At 46.4% G+C, this 21020-nt stretch overlaps 1 protein-coding gene across 3 annotated transcripts in view; it reads left to right on the top strand.

Moving 5' to 3' along the window:
• The window catches only part of COLQ (collagen like tail subunit of asymmetric acetylcholinesterase), a 79777-nt gene that overhangs the window by 30580 nt on the left and 28177 nt on the right, over window positions 1-21020 (top strand). The window contains exons 1-5 of one of the 3 annotated variants that reach the window (XM_049870870.1): window positions 5380-5770; window positions 15630-15742; window positions 16681-16719; window positions 16876-16977; window positions 20862-20906. In XM_049870870.1, the coding sequence (XP_049726827.1) occupies window positions 5695-5770; window positions 15630-15742; window positions 16681-16719; window positions 16876-16977; window positions 20862-20906 (375 nt within the window). In that variant the 5' untranslated portion in view covers window positions 5380-5694. Of the gene's footprint in view, window positions 1-5379; window positions 5771-15629; window positions 15743-16680; window positions 16720-16875; window positions 16978-20861; window positions 20907-21020 lie in introns of those variants that run through there. The other 2 variants (XM_049870872.1, XM_049870871.1) reach the window with 2 other exon arrangements.

Below are 21020 nucleotides of genomic sequence, written 5' to 3'. Positions count from 1 at the left end.
AAGGAGTAGAGGCTACAGCAGAGACCTGAGTGAGAAAGAAGCAGAGAGAGACGGGCAACAACCTGGGGTCTGAGCAAAGAGAGCATCTCCCAACTAGAGGCCCCCGGGCTGTGTCCGCATGGCTGTCCTGCATAGCAGGTTGGTTCACACATGGTGGGCATTGCAGCTCAAGCCCTCTGCCAGCCCTGGTTCTGTGGCCATGCAGAAGCCCTCCACTCGCTGCTGGATCTCTTGTCTTTGTATGGGTGTGAGGGGGATGAGTTATTGTCAAGGCTTCCCTAGAATGGTGGCACAGCTCTGATGAGCCTGGTGGGCTCTTGCAAAGGAGGCGAGGTGCACCTGGGGAGGTTGGTCACCTTTGGTTATGAGCCTACTACAGTTTCTGGAACTCAGAGAATCCATTCTTCACTTCTTTGGCCCATTCAGAGAGGTCTATCCATATACTTCTTCCACACAAATCCTGGTCTCCAATTCTCCAGTCATGTTCCTTCCAAGTTCCTGACTATCCAGCAGAACCATTGGCCACAGCCTATGAATCAGTATATAATCACACATCTGGCCATTTCTCCTACCAAAGTGAAGCACTGCTCAAAGTTCTGCCCATTGGAAGGATTTCCCTTCACCACTGCCCTTCAGGGAGGTTCCAGAACGGGGCTGTAGTGCTGCCACTGTCCACTTTCAAGTGGTGCCTGCATATCACTCAGAACCCAGCCTAAGACACTCAGTAAATGAACAGAGCTGAGAACCCATTGTTGTTGTTAGGTGCCATCAAGTCAGTTCCAACTCATAATGACCAGAATGAAACACTGCTGTGTCCTGCGCCATACTCACAATCGTTGTTATGCTTGAGCCCATTGTTGGAGCCACTGTGTCAATCCATCTCATTGAAAGCCTTCCTCTTTTTCACTGGCCCTCTGCTTTACCAAGCATGATATTCTTCTCCAGGCACTGATTCCTCCTGATAAATGTCCAAAGTATGTGAGATAAAGTCTCGCCATCCTTGCTTCTGAGAACGTTCTGGCTGTACTTCTTCCAAGACGGTTTGTTCTTCTGGCAGTACACAGTATACTCAACATTCTTCTCCAACACCATAACTCAGAGGTGTCAATTTTTCTTTGTTCTTCCTTATTCATTGCCCAGCTTTTGCATGCACATCAGGCAATTGGAAACACTATGGCTGGAGTCAGGCACACCTTAGTCTTCAAGATGACATCTTTGCTTTTTAACACTTTAAAGAGGTCTTTTGCAGCTGATTTGCCCAATGCAATACATCATTTGATTTCTTGACTGCTGCTTTCATGGGTGTTGATTATGGATCCAAGTAAAATGGAATCCTTGACTACTTCAACATTGTCCTCATTTATCTTAAAAATTTTTTTTTTTTTTTTGCTCATTGGTCCAGTTGAGGATTTTTGTTTTCTTTATGTTGAGGTGTAATCCATATTGAAGCCTGTGGTCTTTGATCTTCATCAGTAAGTGCTTCAAGTGTTCTTCACTTTCAGCAAGCAAGGTTGTGTCACCTGCATATTGCAGGTTATTAATCAGTCTTCTTCTAATCCTTATGCTGTGTTCTTCTTCATATAGTCCAGCTTCTCGGATTAATTGCTCAGCATACAGATTGAATAAGTATGGTGAAAAGATACAACCCTGACACATGCCTTTCCTGACTTTAAACCATCCCCGTGTTCTGTTCAAACAACTGCCTCTCGATCTATGTACAGGTCTCTCATGAGCACAATTAAGTGCTCTGGAATTCCCATTCTTCACAACATTACTCATAATTTGTTATGATCCACACAGTCGAATGCCTTTGCATAGTCAATAAAACACAGGTAAACATCCTTCTGATATTCTCTGCTTTCAGCCAGAATCCATCTGCCATCAACAGTGATATCCCTGGTTCCATGTTCTCCACTGATTCTGGCTTGAACTTCTGGCGGTTCTCTGTCAATGTATTGCTGCAGCTGCTTTTGAATGATCAGCAAAATTTTACTTGTGTGTGATATTAATGATATTGTTTGATAATTTCCCGATTCCGTTGGATCACCTTTTTTTGAAAGAGAAGTAAATATGGATCTCTTCCAGTCGGTTGGCCAGGTAGCTGTCTTCCAAATTTCTTGGCATAGACGAGTGAGCACTTCCAGCACTGCTCCCGTTTGTTGAAACATCTCAATTCCATCACTTCCTGGAGCCTTGTTTTTTGTCAATGCCTTCAGTGCTGTTTGGACTTCTTCCTTCAGTACCATCAGTTCCTGATCATATGCTACCTCCTGAAATGGTTGAATGGCGACCAGTTCTTTTTGGTACAGAGACTCTGTGTATTCCTTCCATCTTCTTTGGACGCTTCCTGCGTTGTTTAATATTTTCCCTGTAGAATCCTTCTGTATTGCAATTCGAGGCTTGAATTTTTCTTCTGTTCTTTCGGCTTGAGAAATGCTGAGTGTGCTCTTCACTTTCGGTTTTCTAACTTCAAGTCTTTGCATGTGTCATTATAAATGGTGAAGTAAAAGAGGTGAACAGAAGATTTCAAAGGGCAGCTCAAGAAGACAGAGGCAATTATTATAAAGTATTAGAAAACCAGAAGGGAAGAGAACCCATTAGAAAGAAGAAAAAGTTGTTTTGCATCCTCACTAAAAGCTCAAAGGGCCCTCAGAGCTGAGCACTCCGACCTTCCTCATATTTCTACACAATTCTGATCAGCCAGAGATGGGCCCTTTAAGCCCGGGGCAGTTTAGAAGCCAGAGGGAAGGGAGGAGAAAGGCAGGTTCAAGCTTGCCTGCACCTGGGCGGTGAAGTTTGATAGCAGGAAGTAGTCAGAAAAACTATAGAAATCAGAACGGGAGCCCCCAAAACATAGCCTCTTGGCCCATTTAGTGTAGGGGCAAGAAACCCCCAGGGGCACAGTGAAGTGAGGAAGATAAGGAGCCAGGAATCCTGGGTTTGAAGCCAAATCAGCCAGTTGACTAGCTGTATGATCTTGGTGCAAAGTGACCTCCCCAAGCCTCCAAGTCACTCAGGAAAACTGGGATTAAAAACCCCTCCATAACGTGGCTACTATGAGAAACCAGGGACTAATAGGAGAGAGACAGAGCTCTGTAAGCGGGGAAATGTCTGTGCAGTTGTTTGCTGTCATTATGATCTTCATGAGCCTGAGTCACTAGGTTCACAATAGAGATTCAAACACCTTCGGAAGTAGATGGAACCACAGCGATCATCTAGTCCAGTTGCCTGAATTCTTACACCAACAAAACAAAGGTAAGGCTGGGTGTTTTACATGTGTTTTCGAAAAAGCCTGATCCCTAATGGTAAAAATACAAATGCATTTGGTGCTAAAAGTGGCAAAATTTTCATTTCCAAGGGAATGAGGTTTGAAAAATGAAGTGCTACAGGCATATGACCCAGCACAGGGGAATTTAGGAAAACGTGATGCAGATATTTCTGCAAATGTTTGTGACTCCGGGCTGAGCACTGTATCTCCTCGTTGCTGTTTCCTCATGTGTCTTAGACTGTGTTTTTGAGAAAAATGATGCGAAATGACCCTGAGAAGGAGCAGAGTCTACGCCTTTCCTCTCTCACTATTCTCACCTTAGCACCAGCAAATTTTCTCTGCTTTCAAGGTTCAGCTCAAATGCCACCTCTTCCAGGAAGCCTTCCCTGATTTCTTACTCCCACCCCTCTCACCCAACTGATATCTATCTCTTATTCTTGTGAACCCCTCTTCACATCCCCAGCACCATGTTAGCCACTCTTCTTTTTCCACCTTGTATGGTAGTTACCTATGAACATGTCAATAAAGGTGCTCCTACTCTGTGCCAGGAGCCCTGGTGGCACAGCGTTAAGAGCTCAGCTACTAACCAAAAACTCGGCAGGTTGAATCCACCAGCCATTCCTTGGAAACCCTATGGGGCAGTTCTACTCTGTCCTATAGGGTCACTATGAGTTGGAATCAGCTCGATGGCAATGGGTTTGGTTTTTGGTTCCCTGTGCCAGGAACTTCAAATGCCTTAGCACTAGCCCTCATAATCAGCTAGGAAGATGGGTTTCACCATTCTCACTTTACAGATAAGAAAGCTGAGACTCACAGAGAGTGAATAACTTCCTCAAGGTCACACACCTAGTAAGTAGCAAAGCCAGGACTCAAGCCCAAGCTTGTCTAACTCCATGGCTTTTACCCTTTCCACAAGACTGAAGGACAAACTCTGGGAGCAGAAACTATGGCTAGCCATTGTACCTTGCACACATTTGGCACTCAATGTGTGTTTCTGAATGAATGAGATAGTAAATGAATGAATGAATACAAGAAGTGGTCTTTGTTTTGAAAGCTACAGCTCAGGGGTCGGCCAAATCCAGCCAGCCTCCTATTTTTGTAAATAAAGTTTTATTGGAACATAGCGACACTCATTGCTTTATGTGTTGTCTGTGGCTGCTTTCATGCTACAAAGGCATTGTTGAGTAGTTGAGACAGAAACCATATGGCCCACAAAGCTTAAAAGATTTACCGTTTGGCCCTCTACAGAAAATGTTTGGTGACTCCTATTACCCCTGATAATCTTTACTGTTGTTGCTGCTAGTTGCAGTCAAGTTGGCCCCCAATTTATGATGACCCCATGCACAATGGCATGAAATGCTGTCTGGTCCTGCACCATCTCCATAAGCGATTGCGGATCAGACTGTTGTGATCCATAGGGTTTTCACTGGGTGAGTTTCGGAAGTAGATTGCCAGGCCTTTCTTCCTAGTCTGTCTTAGTCTGGAAGCTCCGCTGAAACCCGTTCAGCATCAAAGCCACACACAAACCTCTACTGACAGACAGGTGGTGGCTGCACATGAGGTGCAGTGGCTGGGAATCAAACCCATGTCTCCGGGGTGGAATGTGGGAATTTTACCACTGATCAGCCAATGCCTCATGGTCTTTGCTAGGCTGCTTTAAACAATGGTTCTTACTGCTAACTACTAATAATCTTGTCCTCTCTGATCTGTTATATTGTGTGTGTGTGCATGTAAACATACAAGCTCATTGGGTACAGCTGTAAAGACGGACTTCCACACGTATGTGGTGGATGCCACTTTATTATTTTATAGATAGACTTCATCTAAAAGTTACACAGTCTCTGGTTTGTCCCATGTGCCCTTTGGACACATATTTCTATCAAGTTTAGCTTTGTTGGCAGCACTATGGCACAGATATGGAAAGAGTCCAGACCCGTTGGCAGCCAAGGTCTTCCCTGAAGCAGAAGGGCAGCCTCCCCCTGGACAGCCGTGGTGGGGGGTGGACTTTGAGGCTTGCCAGAGCAGTATTGACGTGGCAGTGTTTGAGCCAAATGAAAAGCAGCTTGTTTGACAGATTCCACTGCATTTCTTCTCTGCTGGCAGGAGTGATCAGTAGCCCTGGGCTCCTAGACTCACCTCCGCCCCAGGGCTGAGGGCACTCTTTGCTCCCCAAGACTCCTCTAGAGTAGCTCTCCTGGGAGGCCAGAGCAGAGTGACCACCCATTCCTGCTCCTGGGGCATCAGGCCTGGCCTCTGGACCCCTGGTATCCCGGGCAGAAGCAACATCAAAGCAGGGATTGGTCGGATCGCTCTCCAAATGCCAGGCAGACCAGGCGCCGGGAGCACTCCGGGAGGGGGTGGGTGACGAATCTCAGCCTGTCTCCAGCTTGCGTTCCCTGGCCAGTCTGCCTGGGCCTTGCCCCGCTATGACCTGCCCATCACTCGGCCTCGCTCATCTCCTCACCATTTCAGGACTGCTGTGTTACTCAACACGCTGCTTGGGTGAGTTGTGTGTGCGTGTATGTGTGCGTGTGTGTACATTGTTTTGGAAAAAGGACTCTTGGAAAACAGATTTGTTCTGGAAGCTTTCCGCAGGCTTTATATTTTTAACTTCTCAGCCAGTGTTGGGATTGCAATGTAAGGGGGGTTTGATGGCAGAGCTGGTGGGGAGCTCAGCGTATACCCTCACGTGTATGTGCACGTATGTGCGCCCCTCTGTGCCCTTGACTTTGGCGTGGCAGGCTGGCAGCTGCTGCTCACTTGGTGAAGGCTCTTTGAACTGACTTTGAAGTAAAATTGTGTTCTGTGGTCTAAGGCCACCCTTTGGCACTGGTGCTGAGACCTTCTCAGTCTCCAGGCTGGGATCATGCAGCTCACCGTCCCAGAGGCAGCAGCGTCCAAAGCACCAAACTGCCGAAAGGTCAGATTGTTTCTTTGTAGATTGTGTCCTCATCTGCCCCTCGTGTCCACTCAGAGGCAGGTGGCAAGGTGGCATACTTCCACCAGGGCCTTTCAGACAAGTTCAAATTACCTTCGACTCTTAGAATCAGAATTTTTCTCGAGGTGTGTGTGGTGTGTGTGTGAGTGTTGAAGGAGAGTCACATGGTACAGCCTTTTCCGGGATATCTGAATCAGGGAAAACTTGGGACAAATTGCGGCCAGTTAATCTCAGAACTTCACTGTGGCTGAGACGACCGACTCCCTGGCAGAGCACTTAGTGACGCCACCAAGAGTGTGCCGTTCGCCTTCCTCCCTCTTCTGCATCTCCTTCTAGTGGCAGCTTCAGAGGAAGTTCAGGGAAAGGCCCAAAAAAGCACCAGGAGGAGGAATCAACGTTCTGAACAGCCCACCAACGGGATGAGCAAAAGCAACATAGTTAGCTTACAGCTGCGCTTGTCATTTCCCCAAGCTGTTGAGCAGGAAGACTATGTCACTTCTTTCCTTTGGTGACTCCTATAGCACCTTTGCTCGGGTGAGGGGGCTGCTCGATGCAGACACAGCAGGGAGAGATGGAAAACATCGCCTCTAGTGAACTACTGATGGGCTGGTCTCGTGAGTGGGAGATGCATGCAGGCATGGTGGTGACCCTGGGGTCACATTTGTACAAAAGGACTTTGGAGATGGTTTGGGCCAAACCCCTTATTTAGAAACACAAGGAAGCTGAGTCTTGGACTGAGGAAGTGTGTTGTGCTGGGTCACGTGGCCAGCCGTACCTGGACTCACCCTCTTGGATCCAAGTCCCTATATTTCCAACAGTGAGTGGGAGTGAAACACTTTCTAAGGATGTGTCTCAGCTTCTTGAAGTAAAATATTACAGAAAGGCAGCTTTTGAAGAGTGGGTATTGAGTCCAAATGACAAAACCACCATTCACAATAGCAAAAACTCCCAAACATTTGCTAACGGACTACTTAAGACTCAGCATCATTTCTAGCTGCCATTTGGCAATGCAGTGGCCACACACACTGACTTTGGTGTCTTTAAGTCAGGGCAAGTGATCCTGAAGTTCCGTGATAGTTGGCATTTCCCAGGCAGCTGCCGGGGCCTGAGCCACACGGCACGCCCAGGTCTCTGCAGGCTCCATGTACATACATGGTTGTTTCCATTACAACACAGTCTTTGGGGCTTTTTCAGGCAGGACCCTGAGCTCAGACACAATTCCATGGAGGCAGCATGGTCCTGAGAGAGACCCACAGGCCACTCGGATGACACCAAAACAGACATGTGAACTCCTGGCTTAGCTGACCGGGTGGGAAGCTGTTCCCAACCACGTCCACCTGATGGAAATATTCTGAGCTGGAATGAGCTGTAAATAAACTAGACTGTGCTAAAAACAAACAGCTCCAGGGAGCTGGGGCAGGGGGAAGAAATAGATGGCCTTCACCTGCTGAAATAAAGTAGGTCAAGGGGGAAAGGGTAAGGAAGACTTGGTGGGCGGGGACGTAAATGCGGATACCTCAACAGAAAAAGCGATTGATAATTTATGTCCACTGTTTCCTGGAAGAAATAAGAGAAGTGATTGCTTTAAATGATGGGGGGGGCGGGGGGTGGTCTTTCATAGGGTGTCGGGTACAGGGAGGCATTGGAGGCCATATATGATCTGGAAAAATAAACGGCAATGACTGTGAATTAGCCATGTGGACCCACCAGCCTCCCAGGTGCTCCAAGCTGGGGAAGCTTTGGGGGAAACGGCAGCCTTAGCCATCAGCAGTCTGCTGAGGCAAGAGAGAGACAAAGGGAAGACTGCAGTTGGGGGGCCTTGAAAGGGCTCTGTGGTGTCTGCCAGCCCTACGCTGCTCACTCTTGTCTTACTTAACATTCTGGGGAAGGCACTTGGAGAAACTTTAACATCATTGACACTAACGTCAAGTTCTATAACTGTATCAGTACCAGTTCCAACTCGTGGCAACCCCATGTGTGCAGAGTAGAGCCCTTTTGGGAGTAGATCATCGGCTTTTCTTTTGAGGTGCCTCTGGGTGGATTTGAATCACTAACCTTTCAGTTGGAAACCGAGCGCTTAACTGTTTGTGCCACCCAGGGACTCCTTCTGTAACCATATAGCTATTTTGTTTTACTGCCGAGAAAGAGAAAAGCAGCCCGTGACCCCTGGGCTGCCCTGGTACCCGCAGTTGGTCTGCAGTGTTCTCCTGTTGAACTTAAATGGTTTCTCAGAACAACATCAGACAAGGCCACTCTGACTGAGCTGGATGAAGACAAGAACAAGACCACTGCGTAACCATCTCTGAACACAGACAAAAACATGAACCTTATCCCAACCACAAAAATGACCCCACAACCCCTGTTAATATGAGTGACCACTGCTTCTCTACCAATCACAGCTTTGGCTTCTCTCCGTTCTCCTCACCTTCTAGATTAGAATTATTAAGACTCCCAGTAGAAGAGTAGCCCCTGCTTTCTGACAGCATCCAGCACAGAATGAGGCCAGACTAGTCTCCCCAAAATTATCTATCAAAAACCCCAATGCTATGATAAACCCTCTCTAACACCCTCTTACTGAGATGCCTCACAGTTCTCCTTGGTGTATGTTCTCCACTATTGCAATGAGTCAATAAAGCTAACTGTGTTCAACTGCAGGTGATCTTTGCTCGGAAGGCATCGATGCTGTGTGCCTCAAGCAATTGCTATGGGAGTCTCTTGCCTTTCTCCTTAGCTTTAACTCTTCATATCTGCCTACATGCCATCAGAGTGTAGAGGATAAGAAGGACTCTGGAACTAGACTGCCTGAGTTCAGATCTTGGCTCTGATACTACTGGTATTGTGACCTTGGACAAGTTGCTTAACCTTTCTTTGCCTCAGTTAACTGATCTGTAAAATGGAATCTTGTGAAGATTAGGTGAATTTATGTATGTGAAATGCTTAACTGCTACCTGGTGTGTAGTAGGAAACCCTGGTGGGGTAGTGGCTAAGTCCTGTGGCTGCTAACCAAACGGTCGGCAGTTCAAATCCGCCAGGTGCTCCTTGGAAGCTCTATGGGGCAGTTCTACTCTGTCCTATAGGGTCACTATGAGTCAGAATCGACTCGACGGCACTGGGTTTGGTTTTTTGTTTGGTGTGTAGTGTGTTTTATGTTAATATTATTAATTCAGCAAACATTAGTGGAGTTACCATTGTCTACCAGGTGCTGTGCTAGACCCTGGGGATAAAAACTACCCCCACACTCCCAGAGAGCACAGTTTAGTTAAGGAGATATAAGGAAGCAGTTTCACCCCATGGGTAAGAGTTAACATAGGGGTAAGCCCAGAGATAAACATAGCAGGGTCACTTAACCCTGGCTGGGGAAGTCAAGGAAAGCTTCCTGGTGGAAGCAGCACCTGAACTGGTTCTGATGAATGAGTAAAATTATCCAGGGCCAGGGCTGACTGGGGGAGGGGAGGGAGCAGAGCATGAGAGAAGGGGCTTGGTGGCCACTTGAGCTCAGCAGGTCTCACCATCTGTAAGTCAGAGCCCACTGTTTAGGCATCTTCCTGCCCACGCAAAGCTTGGCCAAGTGCCTGGCACAAACCATGTGCTCAAATGAATAAATGTCTAATAACGAATTTCGCAGCTTTCCCCACAAGCTCCTCTGACTTTTCTATCTCATATTCTGATCACTATCATCCGAGTCCTCTGCAACTTGAAAATCACTGCTACAACAGGTCAGCCCCAAGTTTCATTCTCCGTACTTTGCACTGGTCCCTTCCTTTCTGTCCTCCATGCCTCCTTGTGAGTCAGGGCTGGCATACAGATGCCTCGCTGGCCTGCAGCGGGCTCCTCATTCCCTCAAGTCTCCCTTGCCCCATATTTCCGGCACAGTCTCTGCTCAGCCCCACCTGGACTCTGTCCCTCCTTTCCTCAGAACCTTCTGTAGCTCCCTATTGCTTCTCGAACAAAGCCCAAGCCCCTTGGTGGGCATCCACACTCAGCACAGTTGAGCCCCAAGCTTTTCCCAGCCTCATCCCCTCCCCCACTGCTCTTTCATGTGCCTTCTCTCCGGTTAGACTAACACCTTGTGCCTTTTGGCTTCCGCGCAGTATTTGATGTACTTTGGGGTGCCTGGCTACCCTGTTTACTTCCAGGGAACTCTCCTTCCATGGCTCTGCTGTGTGGGCCTGGCCTGGGGCCGGGGCAGGTTCTACATGGGGTCCCAGGGACCTGCAGCCTGGCTGGAAAAGATGTGCAGGGCAATCGTTTCCCCATCATGGGTATTTGAAGTAAGAGCCACTAAGGGGTGTTCTAGACAAAATGGATGCTTGAGATAAAATGTAGAGTTGAGAAAAGACTGGGGCAGCTGTCATGGCTTGAGGAGTGAAGAATGGTGTGTGCATAAGAGAAGCATAAAGAGGAAGGAGAGTGGGAGGGAGAGGGAGAGACACACACACAAAGAGAGTGTCAAGTCCATTTATTGACTTTCCCCTGAGCCAGTATGAAGGGACTTCTGCCTCTTGCAATCACAGTATCCCCGAACAGAACGCTACCTCTCTCCCTGCCATCTCTCCCTCTCACCAGGAAAACTTCCGCCCTTGCATCACCACCCCACCCGTACCCAGTCCTTCAAGGTGTATCCCATATACCCATGACTTCCCCAGATATTCCCTTGGTCTGGGAGACTTCCTGTCTGAACCTTCCCTGATCTTCCAGGACCAGCATGAATGCCACCTTCTCCAGAAAGCCCTCTGTTCATCCCAGCTGGTGGTCACCTCTTGCTCTCGCTCCTCTGAATTCCTTCAGTCCCTTGTTAGCACACTTATATGATCTGGGGTTCCTGCTTTGGTGCCAGGGTGCCAGCTTTCTTGGAACTGTTTGTAGCCAAGCCTTCACCATGTATAGGATAGGCCAACAGTATTCAGTGGGGTTGTTTTTAGAAATTTTCAAGGTGTTTTTGGTTGTCACAATGACCAGGGTAGCACTGCTGTCTTTGTTGAGGTGGGACTAGGGGTGAGAGATATCCTCCAAAGAGTGGGACAGAGTCACATCAACAATTGTTCCATGTCCTACATGATTTTGAAATGTCTTATGGAATGTTCATACCTGTATGTAATGAGCTCATCTTAGAACCTACTTCTGTTTTACAGTTATTTTTTGCGTTGTTTTAAAATAAAAAGTTACAATATTAAAGGATTCTATGGGCAAAAAATTGAACGACTCAGGAAGCATCAAAAGAAGATGGAAGGAATACACAGAGTCACTGTACCAAGAAGAATTGGTCAACATTCAACCATCTCAGGAAGTAGCATATCATCAAGAACCAATGGTACTGAAGGAAGAAGTCCAAGCTGCACTGAAGGCATTGGCAAAAAACAAGGCTCCAGGAATTGATAGAATACCAATTGAGATGTTTCAACAAATGCATGCGATGCTGGAAACACTCACTTGTTTATACCAAGAAGTTTGGAAAATAGCTATCTGGCCATCAGCTGAAAGAGATCCATGTATGTGCTTATTCCAAAGAAAGGTGATCCAACAGAGTGTGGAAATTATCGAACAATATCATTAATATCACATGCAAGTAAATTTATGCTGAAGATAATTAAAAAATGGTTGCAGCAGTACATGGACAGGGAAATGCCAGAAATGCTGATGGGATTTGGAAGAGGACATGGAACAAGGGAAATCATAGCTGATGTCAGATAGATCTTGGCTGAAAGCAAAGAATAACAAAAGATGTTTACCTGTGTTTTACTGACCTTGCAAAGGCATTTGACTGTGTGGATCATAACAAATTATGAATAACATTGCAAAGAATGGGAATTCCAGAACATTTGATTGTGCTCATGCAGAGCCAGTACATAGACCAAGAGGCAACTGTTTGAACAGAACAAGGTGATACTGTGTGGTTTAAAATCAGGAAAGGTGTGCATCAGGGTTGTATCCTTTCTGCCATACTTATTCAATCTGTATGCTGAGAAAATAACCCAAGAAGCTGGACTATATGAGGAAGAACACAGCATCAGGACTGGAGGAAGACTTATTAACAACCTGCAATATGTAGGTGACACAACCTTGCTTGCTGAAAGTGAAGAGGACTTGAAGCACTTACTAATGAAGATCAAAGACCACAGCCTTCAGGATGGATTACATCTTAACATAAAGGAAACGGAAATCTTCACAACTGGACCCATAAGCAACATCACGATAAATGAAGAAAAGATCAAAGTTGCCAAGGATTTCATTTTACTTGGATCCATAATCAACACCCATGGAAGCCAAAACCAAAAACCAAACCCACTGCCGTCAAGTCGATTCCGACTCATAGCGACCTACAGGACAGAGTAGAACTACCTCATAGAGTTTCCAAGGAGCGCCTGGCAGATTCGAACTGCCGACCTCTTGTGTAGCAGCCATAGCACTTAACCACTACACCACCAGGGTTTCCACCCATGGAAGCAGTAGTCAAGAAATCAAACGATTTATTGCATTTGGCAAATCTGCTGCAAAAGACCTCCTTAAAGTCTTAAAAAGCAAAGATATCACCTTGAAGACTAAGGTGTGCCTGACCCAGGCCATGGTATTTTCAGTCACCCCATATGCATGTGAAAGCTGGACAATGAATAAGGAAGACTGAAGAAGAGTTGACGCCTTTGAATTGTGGTGTTGGCGAAGAATATTGAATATACCATGGACTGCCAAAAGAACGAACAACTCTATCTTGGGAGAAGTGCAGCCAGAATGCTCCTTAAAAGCGAGGATGGTGACACTTCATCTCACGTACTTTGGACGTGTTATCAGGAGGGACCAGTCCCTGGAGAAGGACATCATCCTTCATAAAGTAGACGGTCAGAGGAGAACCCTCAACCAGATGGACTGATGCAGTGGCTGCAACAACAGGCTCATAGATAGCAGTGGTCGTGAGGATGGCGCGGGACTGGGCGACGCTTCGTTCTGTGTACATAGGGTCGCCACGAGCTGGAACCGACTCGACGGCACCTAACAGCAGCAATATAAACCGAGTTTTCTGAGACTGCAGCTATTGAGTAATAGTTGTGCTTTGTTTGGTTGGGAGTTTTACCAAATGTTATTTATTATTTCAGGAAGTCACATCACTTGTGGCGACGTCGCTTGTAGTATCTGAGTTGTTGATACCATAACCTGTATTCCTGGCTATTGCGTTCACTGTGGTTGCACACATAGGTGCAAGCATCTAACTATGCTGTTGTGTTTTCTGACGTGGTTGTGCCTGATTGTCACCACAATATGCGTTATTACACCATAAATCGCTTTTCTTTGGTTTTATTTTATATTACAGTTAGAGCACTATATTAGTTTTTAAAGTTGTGTGTAGGTAAGTTGGATCATTTATGAATTTCATTTTAGGATAATAAAGCTGTGTTTAGAAAACATTTCTTATGAAATGAGTCTGAAAGGGCTGACTATGGGCACAGGTCAATGGACGCTTCTCCATTAGGCAGCGAGGGTGAGTGTACACCGGAGAGAACACTGCAGCTGTGGAGCTGTGGTTAAAGTGCTCAACTGATAACCAAAAGGGCAGCAGTTCGAAACCACCAGTGGCTCGAAGGAGAAAGATGTGGCAGTCTGCTTCAATAGAGATTTATAGCTTCGGAAAGCCTATGGGGTCGTTATAGTGGAACGACGGCAGTGGGTTTGGTTTTTTGGTTTGGAGTCGACTCAAGCAGCCCGCACAACCTGGCAGTTTCTGGGGAGACCCACCACTTGCCGAATGTCTGAAGGCATGTCCTGGAAGACAGGGTGGAAAATTATAGGTGGGCACTGGCCCCTGGTGATAAGAATGAAAACTGGTTTCAGGGCTTGGATGCACATGGTGGGCAACCTACACATGTTCTGTGAGGTCAGAGGTTCAGTGAAGGGGTGGAGGTCAGGGTGCCCATATAAGGCCAAAATGGGAATTGAAAAAACACAGCTTTTGGTGACTGTGGCTATTGCTGCTATGAACATTCTAGTACATATGTTTTGGTGACCATACACCCACCTTCCTGTTGGTAAATGCCTAGGAGTGAAATGACTGGGCTATGCCTATATTCGGCTTTAGTGGGGGGAAAAAAAAAATCCAAACAATTTTCCGAAGCAGTTGCATCAATGTATATTCCCACCAGTCAATGCATGATAGTTCCGTTTGTTCCACATCCTTGCCAGTATTTGTCATTTTCCATCTTTTTCATTTTAATCATGCTGGTGGGTGTCCATTGATATCAACCCAAATGTCCGTGAGCAGCAGAGTGGATAACAGATTGTGGTATATTCACAAAATGAAACACTATTCAGCAAGAATAATGAATGTACTACAGCTACAATCATCCATCTGGATAACTCCCACAAGCACGATGCTGAATGAAAGCAGCCAAACACAAAAGAGCTCATATTGTGTGATTCCACTAATATAAAGTTCAAAATCAAGTTCATGGTGTTAGAAGTCAGGATCGTGGAGTGTAGAGATTGGAGAGGAGATTTCTCAGATATATTCACGTTTTAGCAGTTTATTGGGCTGTGTATGTATGATCTGCGTACTTTTTAAAGGCATACTGCAACATTGAACATATACTATCATTGGACATGGGGAGGCTCCATGTAAAGATGAAGCTGTAAGGGCCCAGTTCCCTTCCTTCATCTCCTCATACTTAGAATTGGGCCACCCATGCATTGAGACTTTAAATAGTAACTCTCGGCTGAGTGTGGGTGACACTTGAATGTGTGTGCGGAGTCTGGAGTCAATACATGTGTTTTAAATCATGGCTGTGGGTCACTTGTGATCAATGCCCCCTGCAGCCCTGACTGCTTTTGTCTCAGAAAGATTTCCTTCTGGGTACAGTATCAAAGTTATTAATGCATGCTTCCTTCTGCCCAACCTTTGGGGCACGTTATGGGTCTGTTTGAACTTTGCATTCCTCATCACACCTACCAAGGACAAGCCAGTATCTCGATCAGAAATGGGCCCTGCAGTGGTCTCTGTGTCAGTACCATCTGCTCAGTGATTGTTGCTGTGTCATTGTTAGTTTACGTCTGGTGGATTCCGATTCATGGCGACCCAGAGTAGAACTTACAGAGTAAGTTACAGAGTAGAACTGCTTCAGAGGAATTTCTTGGCTATAATCTTAATGGAAGCAGATCTCCAGCAAGCAGGTTGCCACATTTTTCTTCCGTGGTACCACCGGCTGGGTTCCAACTGCCAACCTTTAGGTTGGCAGTTGAATTCAAACCGTTTGGGCCACCTAACCATCCTAATTCAGCGAAGGCAAGGTTGGGGATGGGGTAGGGAGGCTATGTCAAGTATCAAATGGTAGGTCTCTCACATCTCAAAGGTTAAATCAGATTTGGAAGTATGGGGTGGCAGGGTTGGTCTCCTTTGGGCCCTGTGGGCACCGACCCACAGCAGCAGTTTTCTCTGCACAGCCCTTCCTGGCCTGGATCAGAAGAAGCGTGGCAACCACAGAACATGCTGCCTGCTGACACCACCTCCACCCCCGCTCTTCCCGCCTCCTTTCTTCAGAGGGGGCCGAAGTCCCGTGAGTAGTTTCGGACCTGTCAGAGAATAGAAATTCAGGGTCCCCAGGGCTCACCCCACAGCCCCCTCCTTGCCCCACCATTCAATATTAACTGTCTCCAGCCCTGTAATCTCAGCAGCTGAACCCTGGAATGGAACTTGGGTAGTTTCTGGTGGATGTCCATCCTCCCAGTTTTAAATACGTTATGGAGGGGGATTCCTCTCAGTGGGGGATTGGATTCCATGGCCCATCTTTCCAAAAACAATCAGGTGGATTTATAACTTTCTGATTTATAACTTTCCAGCTGCTCAGATGTGGAATTCCCCCTTTTGTTTTTCTTCTTCCCAAATATTTATGAAATTCCCTTCCACAGTCTGTGTCTAATGGAGACCATTTCAGTGAAAGGACACCGGAAACAGTCCTTCCATAGACATACTGAGGTGTGAGAGGGAATGGGATTTGGGAAGAGAGGGAAAGAGTGGGTTCAGGAAGCTGACCTAGAAGACAACAGGCCATGACTTCCCAGAGACGTGGGCTTCTCAGCACCTTTCCGGAAACTCTTAGACCTGTACTGTCCAATGCAGTAGCCACTAACCATATGTGACGATTGAACGCTTTAAATGTAGCTAGTTTGAGCTTAAAACTGCTGTAGGTGTAAAATACACGCTAGATTTTGAAGATTAAGTATGGAAAAAAAGAATGTAAAATACCTCATTAACTATTTTTTTGTATTTACTATACATTGAAATGAAAATATTTTGGGTATGCAGGGTTAAATAATATTGTAAAAATTAATTTTTTTACCTTTTTAATGTGGCTACTAGAAATTTTAAGACTACATAAGTGGTTCACATGATATTACTATTGGACAGTGGTGACCTAGACATTGGACAAAGGTTCTGAGATGAGCCTCCTAACTCCATCCAAAGTGACTATTATATCTCTGTAATCCATTCAAGCCAGGAATGTCTCAAGAGCAGAAGAGAGACCAGAAACTGGTAGGTCAGAATGTCATCTTCTTGGGACATCCATTGGGGTATCAAGAAAGCACCAGCCTTTGGGACTGGACCCTGGAGCAGATCTATGTCTAGGGTGGTGACTTTCTTCCATCCCCCAAGTCTGACCTATAACACCTGTGTTGCTTTGTATTGAAGCTTCTTTCCCCAGACGTGAAGAACCTCATCCTCGAACTGGAGACCACAAAATCCCCATGTGTGCAAGGATCCCTCGGCTCCCCTGGGCTTCCTGGCCCCCAGGTTGGTGGACTGTACTAGACCCTCTCTTGACGTCTTCTGTTCAAAGCAGTGAAGAGCACTGGGCAGAGTCTCCTGCTGTTCAACCCTTTTAACATGATGTGGCGGTGCTGTTTTTCTTTCTCTAGCTCACCTCCAGTTCCAGGGACATGTGGATAGAACAACACTGGTTCTTTTCTGGGTGAATTCTGAACTTCCAGCCTTTATTTCCTCATCCATGCAATGGGAATAGTAATTGGCTCTGCTGTACTGGATTTGGGGGAAATAAATGAGATGCTACCCATATGGATGTGGTTATGATTATAGTTGTCATCAAACACTTGATGACAATCTGGTTCACCCTTATTCAACCTTTGACCCCACCTGTAGACCTGGAGAAAACACTGGTGACATAGTGGTTAAGTGCTATGGCTGCTAACCAAAAGGTCGGCAGTTCGAATCCAACACGTGCTCCTCGGAAACTCTATGGGGCATTTCTACTCCGTCCTATAGGGTCGCTATAAGTTGGAATCAATTAAACAGCAATGGGTTTGGTTTTTTTGTTTCTGGTAGACCTGGAGGTGGCTACATTCAGTGCAGGAAAGTGGAGGCAGAGAGGAGGTGGTGACTCTGAGTTACATTTGGCCCCCAGATACTGTTATCAAGGAGCCCGCCCCTCCTGATCAAAGCCAAAGGAAGGGGGAGGAGTACAACAGTACAATGCTATTGAAAGTACTTTCTAGGTGAACAAAAGAATCCCTCCAGAGACAGCATCTCACAGACTCTGGCTCCTCTGGCCTCAGAGAAGGCTCCACCAATGAGGAATGGCCCCTGGCTTGGGCTTCCCATGAAAGAGGGTGCAAGGAAAGGGTGCCAGTTCCCCAAGTGGGTTCCCCATGCAAGGGCATAGAAATGATGCCACTCCCCTGAGTAAAACCCTCCTGTGGCGTCCCATCACTGAAGACTAAGATCCAAACTTTGTACCCTGGGTTACAAAGCTGCACATGAGGGGACCCTGGCCTGCATCTCCATCACCCACTAGACTCCAGCCTCAGTGACCTTCCCTCAGGCTCTCAAACACTCAGGCTCGTTCCAGGCCTAGGGCATTTGCACTGTGGTTCCTGCTCTTTGGTATGTTCTTGCTTTACCACAGCTAGCTCTTTTCGATCACTCAAAACTCACCTCCTTAGAAATGAGTTTTGAGCTACCCAGGCTAAAGAGCCCTCCATGCCCCCAATCACTCTCCATCACAATCACCTATCTTAATTCTCTGCATAATTTTCTCATCCTGTTATACACTCATTTGCTTCTTTCTGGTCGCTTTGGTCTCCTCTCAGTAAAATGTAGCCTCTATGGCAGGGGTTGGCAAACTAGCTTGTGGGCCAAATCTGGCTGGCTGCCTGTTTGTGTAATCACAGTTTTATTGTCTATGGCTGCTTGTGTGCTACAATGGCAGAATTGAGTAGTTGTGACAGAAACCACGTGGCCAGCAAATGCTAATATATTTACTATTTGGCTCTTTTCAGAAAAAGTTTACGGAGTGTCTTAGTTTTCTAATGCTGAACAGAAATTTATTTTCTCACAGTTCTGGAGGCTAAAAGTCAAAATCAGGGCCTTGATGGTGTCCTTTCCTTCCTTGTCAGTAACCCAAGCATTCCTTGGTTCTTGGCAATCCTCACATGTCATCTGTCTTCGCCAGTATGTGGTAATATCTCTGTATGTCTATGCTGCTCTTTATTTAACTCAGGAGTGATTAGGTTTAGGACTCACCCTGGTATGACTTCCACTGATTGATCACATTACATGATTATATTACATTAGATTATATCCACAGGTATAGAGATTAGGATTCCAACACATGTTTGGGGAGGAAGGGGGGACATAATCCACAACAGTGACCCCTGGCCCTATTGGAGCAGAAATGTTGTCCATCTTGCTCACTATTGCATTCCCAGTCTAGAACAGTCCATGGTGTTGTAGTAGGCCTGCCATAAATATTTGTTGAATGCAATTAAGAAAACAGGACTGTTGAGCCCAGAGTTGGTCAGAAGTTGCCACAGAGGGGCTGGTAGAGCTCTGTAGAAGGACCCTAGGATGAGCTCTTGAAGCACCCCTTTAAGGTGGATTTCTATCTTCCCCCATCAGCAGTCCATTCTGACAGGTCTCAGGCATGTGAGAACCCACAAAACGTGGGAAAGAAGGGGGGCTTCCCTACTAACCTAAAACCAGCAGCTCTCCCATCACACTTGCTCATCTCGAACCTCGTGCAATCCCATTTGAGCCACACAGTGGCCGCGTGGACCAACCCCAGGGGACTCCATTTTCTTAAAACACAGTGCCAGTGCTGTCCCTACTCAGAGTGAGACCCGAGAACCAATAATCTTGGCATCTTCTAGGAGCTTGTTAGAAATGCAGAATCTCAGCTGCCCCCTTCAGCCAGAACCTGCATTTTAACAAGATCCAGAGTAGAGTTTGAGATCTGCCGAGCGAGAGCACAATGACCTTGTAGAATGGTTCTAGTCGCATTTCACCAAGTGGAAAACCTGAGGCTTGGAAAAACGAAGAGCAGGAAACTAAAACCTTCCTGTCCTCCGTAAGACAGAGATTAAACCAAAGACAGTGGTTCTCAAACTCACCTGCACGTTGGAATCACCTGGAAGAATGTCAAAAATGACTGATGCCTGTGCCCCTCGCCCAGCAGTAATGACTTAGTCTGGGTGTGGCCTGGACTTCAAAGTCGTTAAAGATCGCCAGGCCTTCTCATGTGCAGATGGGTTTGGAAACCACTGGCTGAGGGGCTGCTGGTCATCTGGGTAAATTTCGTAGGAATTGTCAACAGGCTTTTCGTGAAGCGTGTTCACCTGCAGGTTTTGGGGATGAAGGAAAGTCTGGGGGATTTTGATGGATTTCCTTCCCGCTATTCTGGGGAATTTGGAAAACAGTCATCTGAGCATTTCACAGATGCGTGAGCAGAGTGCAGCTGCTTTCTGGCTCTGGTTGTGAAAAGTTCTGATCATTGGGTTCTAAAGTCTCTAAATTGAGGTTAGCCCCACTCCTGTGACTGAGCAAGGAATGAAAATGCACTACTTGCCCACATTCTTAACATCTTAAAAAAAGAACACCTTTGCTGCTGAATGAGGAAAGAAAAGAATTATTTGGCACCTGGTTATACATAAGGTCAGAGCCTACTCGAAGGCAATTAACCACAACAACCACCTAAAGATCAGAATCCCTGGGTGGTTTAAATGATTACCGTGCTTGGCTGCTACCCCAAAGGTTGGAGGTTTGAGTCCACCCAGAAGTGCTTTGGAAGAAAGGCCTGGCAATCTGCTTCCATGAAATCAGCCTTTGAAAACCTTATGGAGCACAGTTCTACTCTGATACACATGGGGTCGTCTTAAGTCAGAATCAACTCAACAGCACCTGTTTTTTACGCATAGATCAACCATGGGAATTTCTAAGTTTTGAAACTTAGATTCCCTTTTGTCAGGGCCCTAGGAAAGCTCAGTAAGCACAGCTTGAAAGATGTGAGAATTGGCCAAGTATCTCGTTTTCAGCAAATGGAATTTCTTCAAGCCTCTTTTGCTGCTTTCCAAGTACTTGGGATGTTTTAGGCAACCAAAAGGCTCCGATGATAAAGTTACAGTCACAGAGAGTAGGTGGAGGGGCACTGCAACCATGGTACCACTAGAACGACAGCTCAGAGGAAACTAGGAGAGGAGGAGGTGCAGAGGGGAGGAGACGGGGAGAGAGGGCCTGAGAGGGTCCTTCCTGGGGGCCCTGGAGCCTTGCATCTTCATCTTGCATAGAATGAAAGGCCAGTGCACCAAAAGCCTTCCTCCCGTTCCCACCTCCCTCATCACCTGCACTCGTTTGATCTGTACTTTCTTTACTTCTTGACTGTTTAGGGTCCACCGGGGCTTCCTGGCAAGACAGGACCAAAGGGAGAAAAGGTATGATCCACTACTTTCTTCATCCCACCTCTCTTTGGTCATTCCAGCCTGGTTTCTGGGGGTGTCACTGAGAATTTTCTGGTCTAAAGGTTTTCAGTTGAGATTTCAAAACGT

This window comes from Elephas maximus, chromosome 27 (assembly GCF_024166365.1).
Source record: "Elephas maximus indicus isolate mEleMax1 chromosome 27, mEleMax1 primary haplotype, whole genome shotgun sequence".
NCBI classification, from domain to species: domain Eukaryota; kingdom Metazoa; phylum Chordata; class Mammalia; order Proboscidea; family Elephantidae; genus Elephas; species Elephas maximus.
This window is presented reverse-complemented; position numbering and strand designations above follow the sequence as displayed.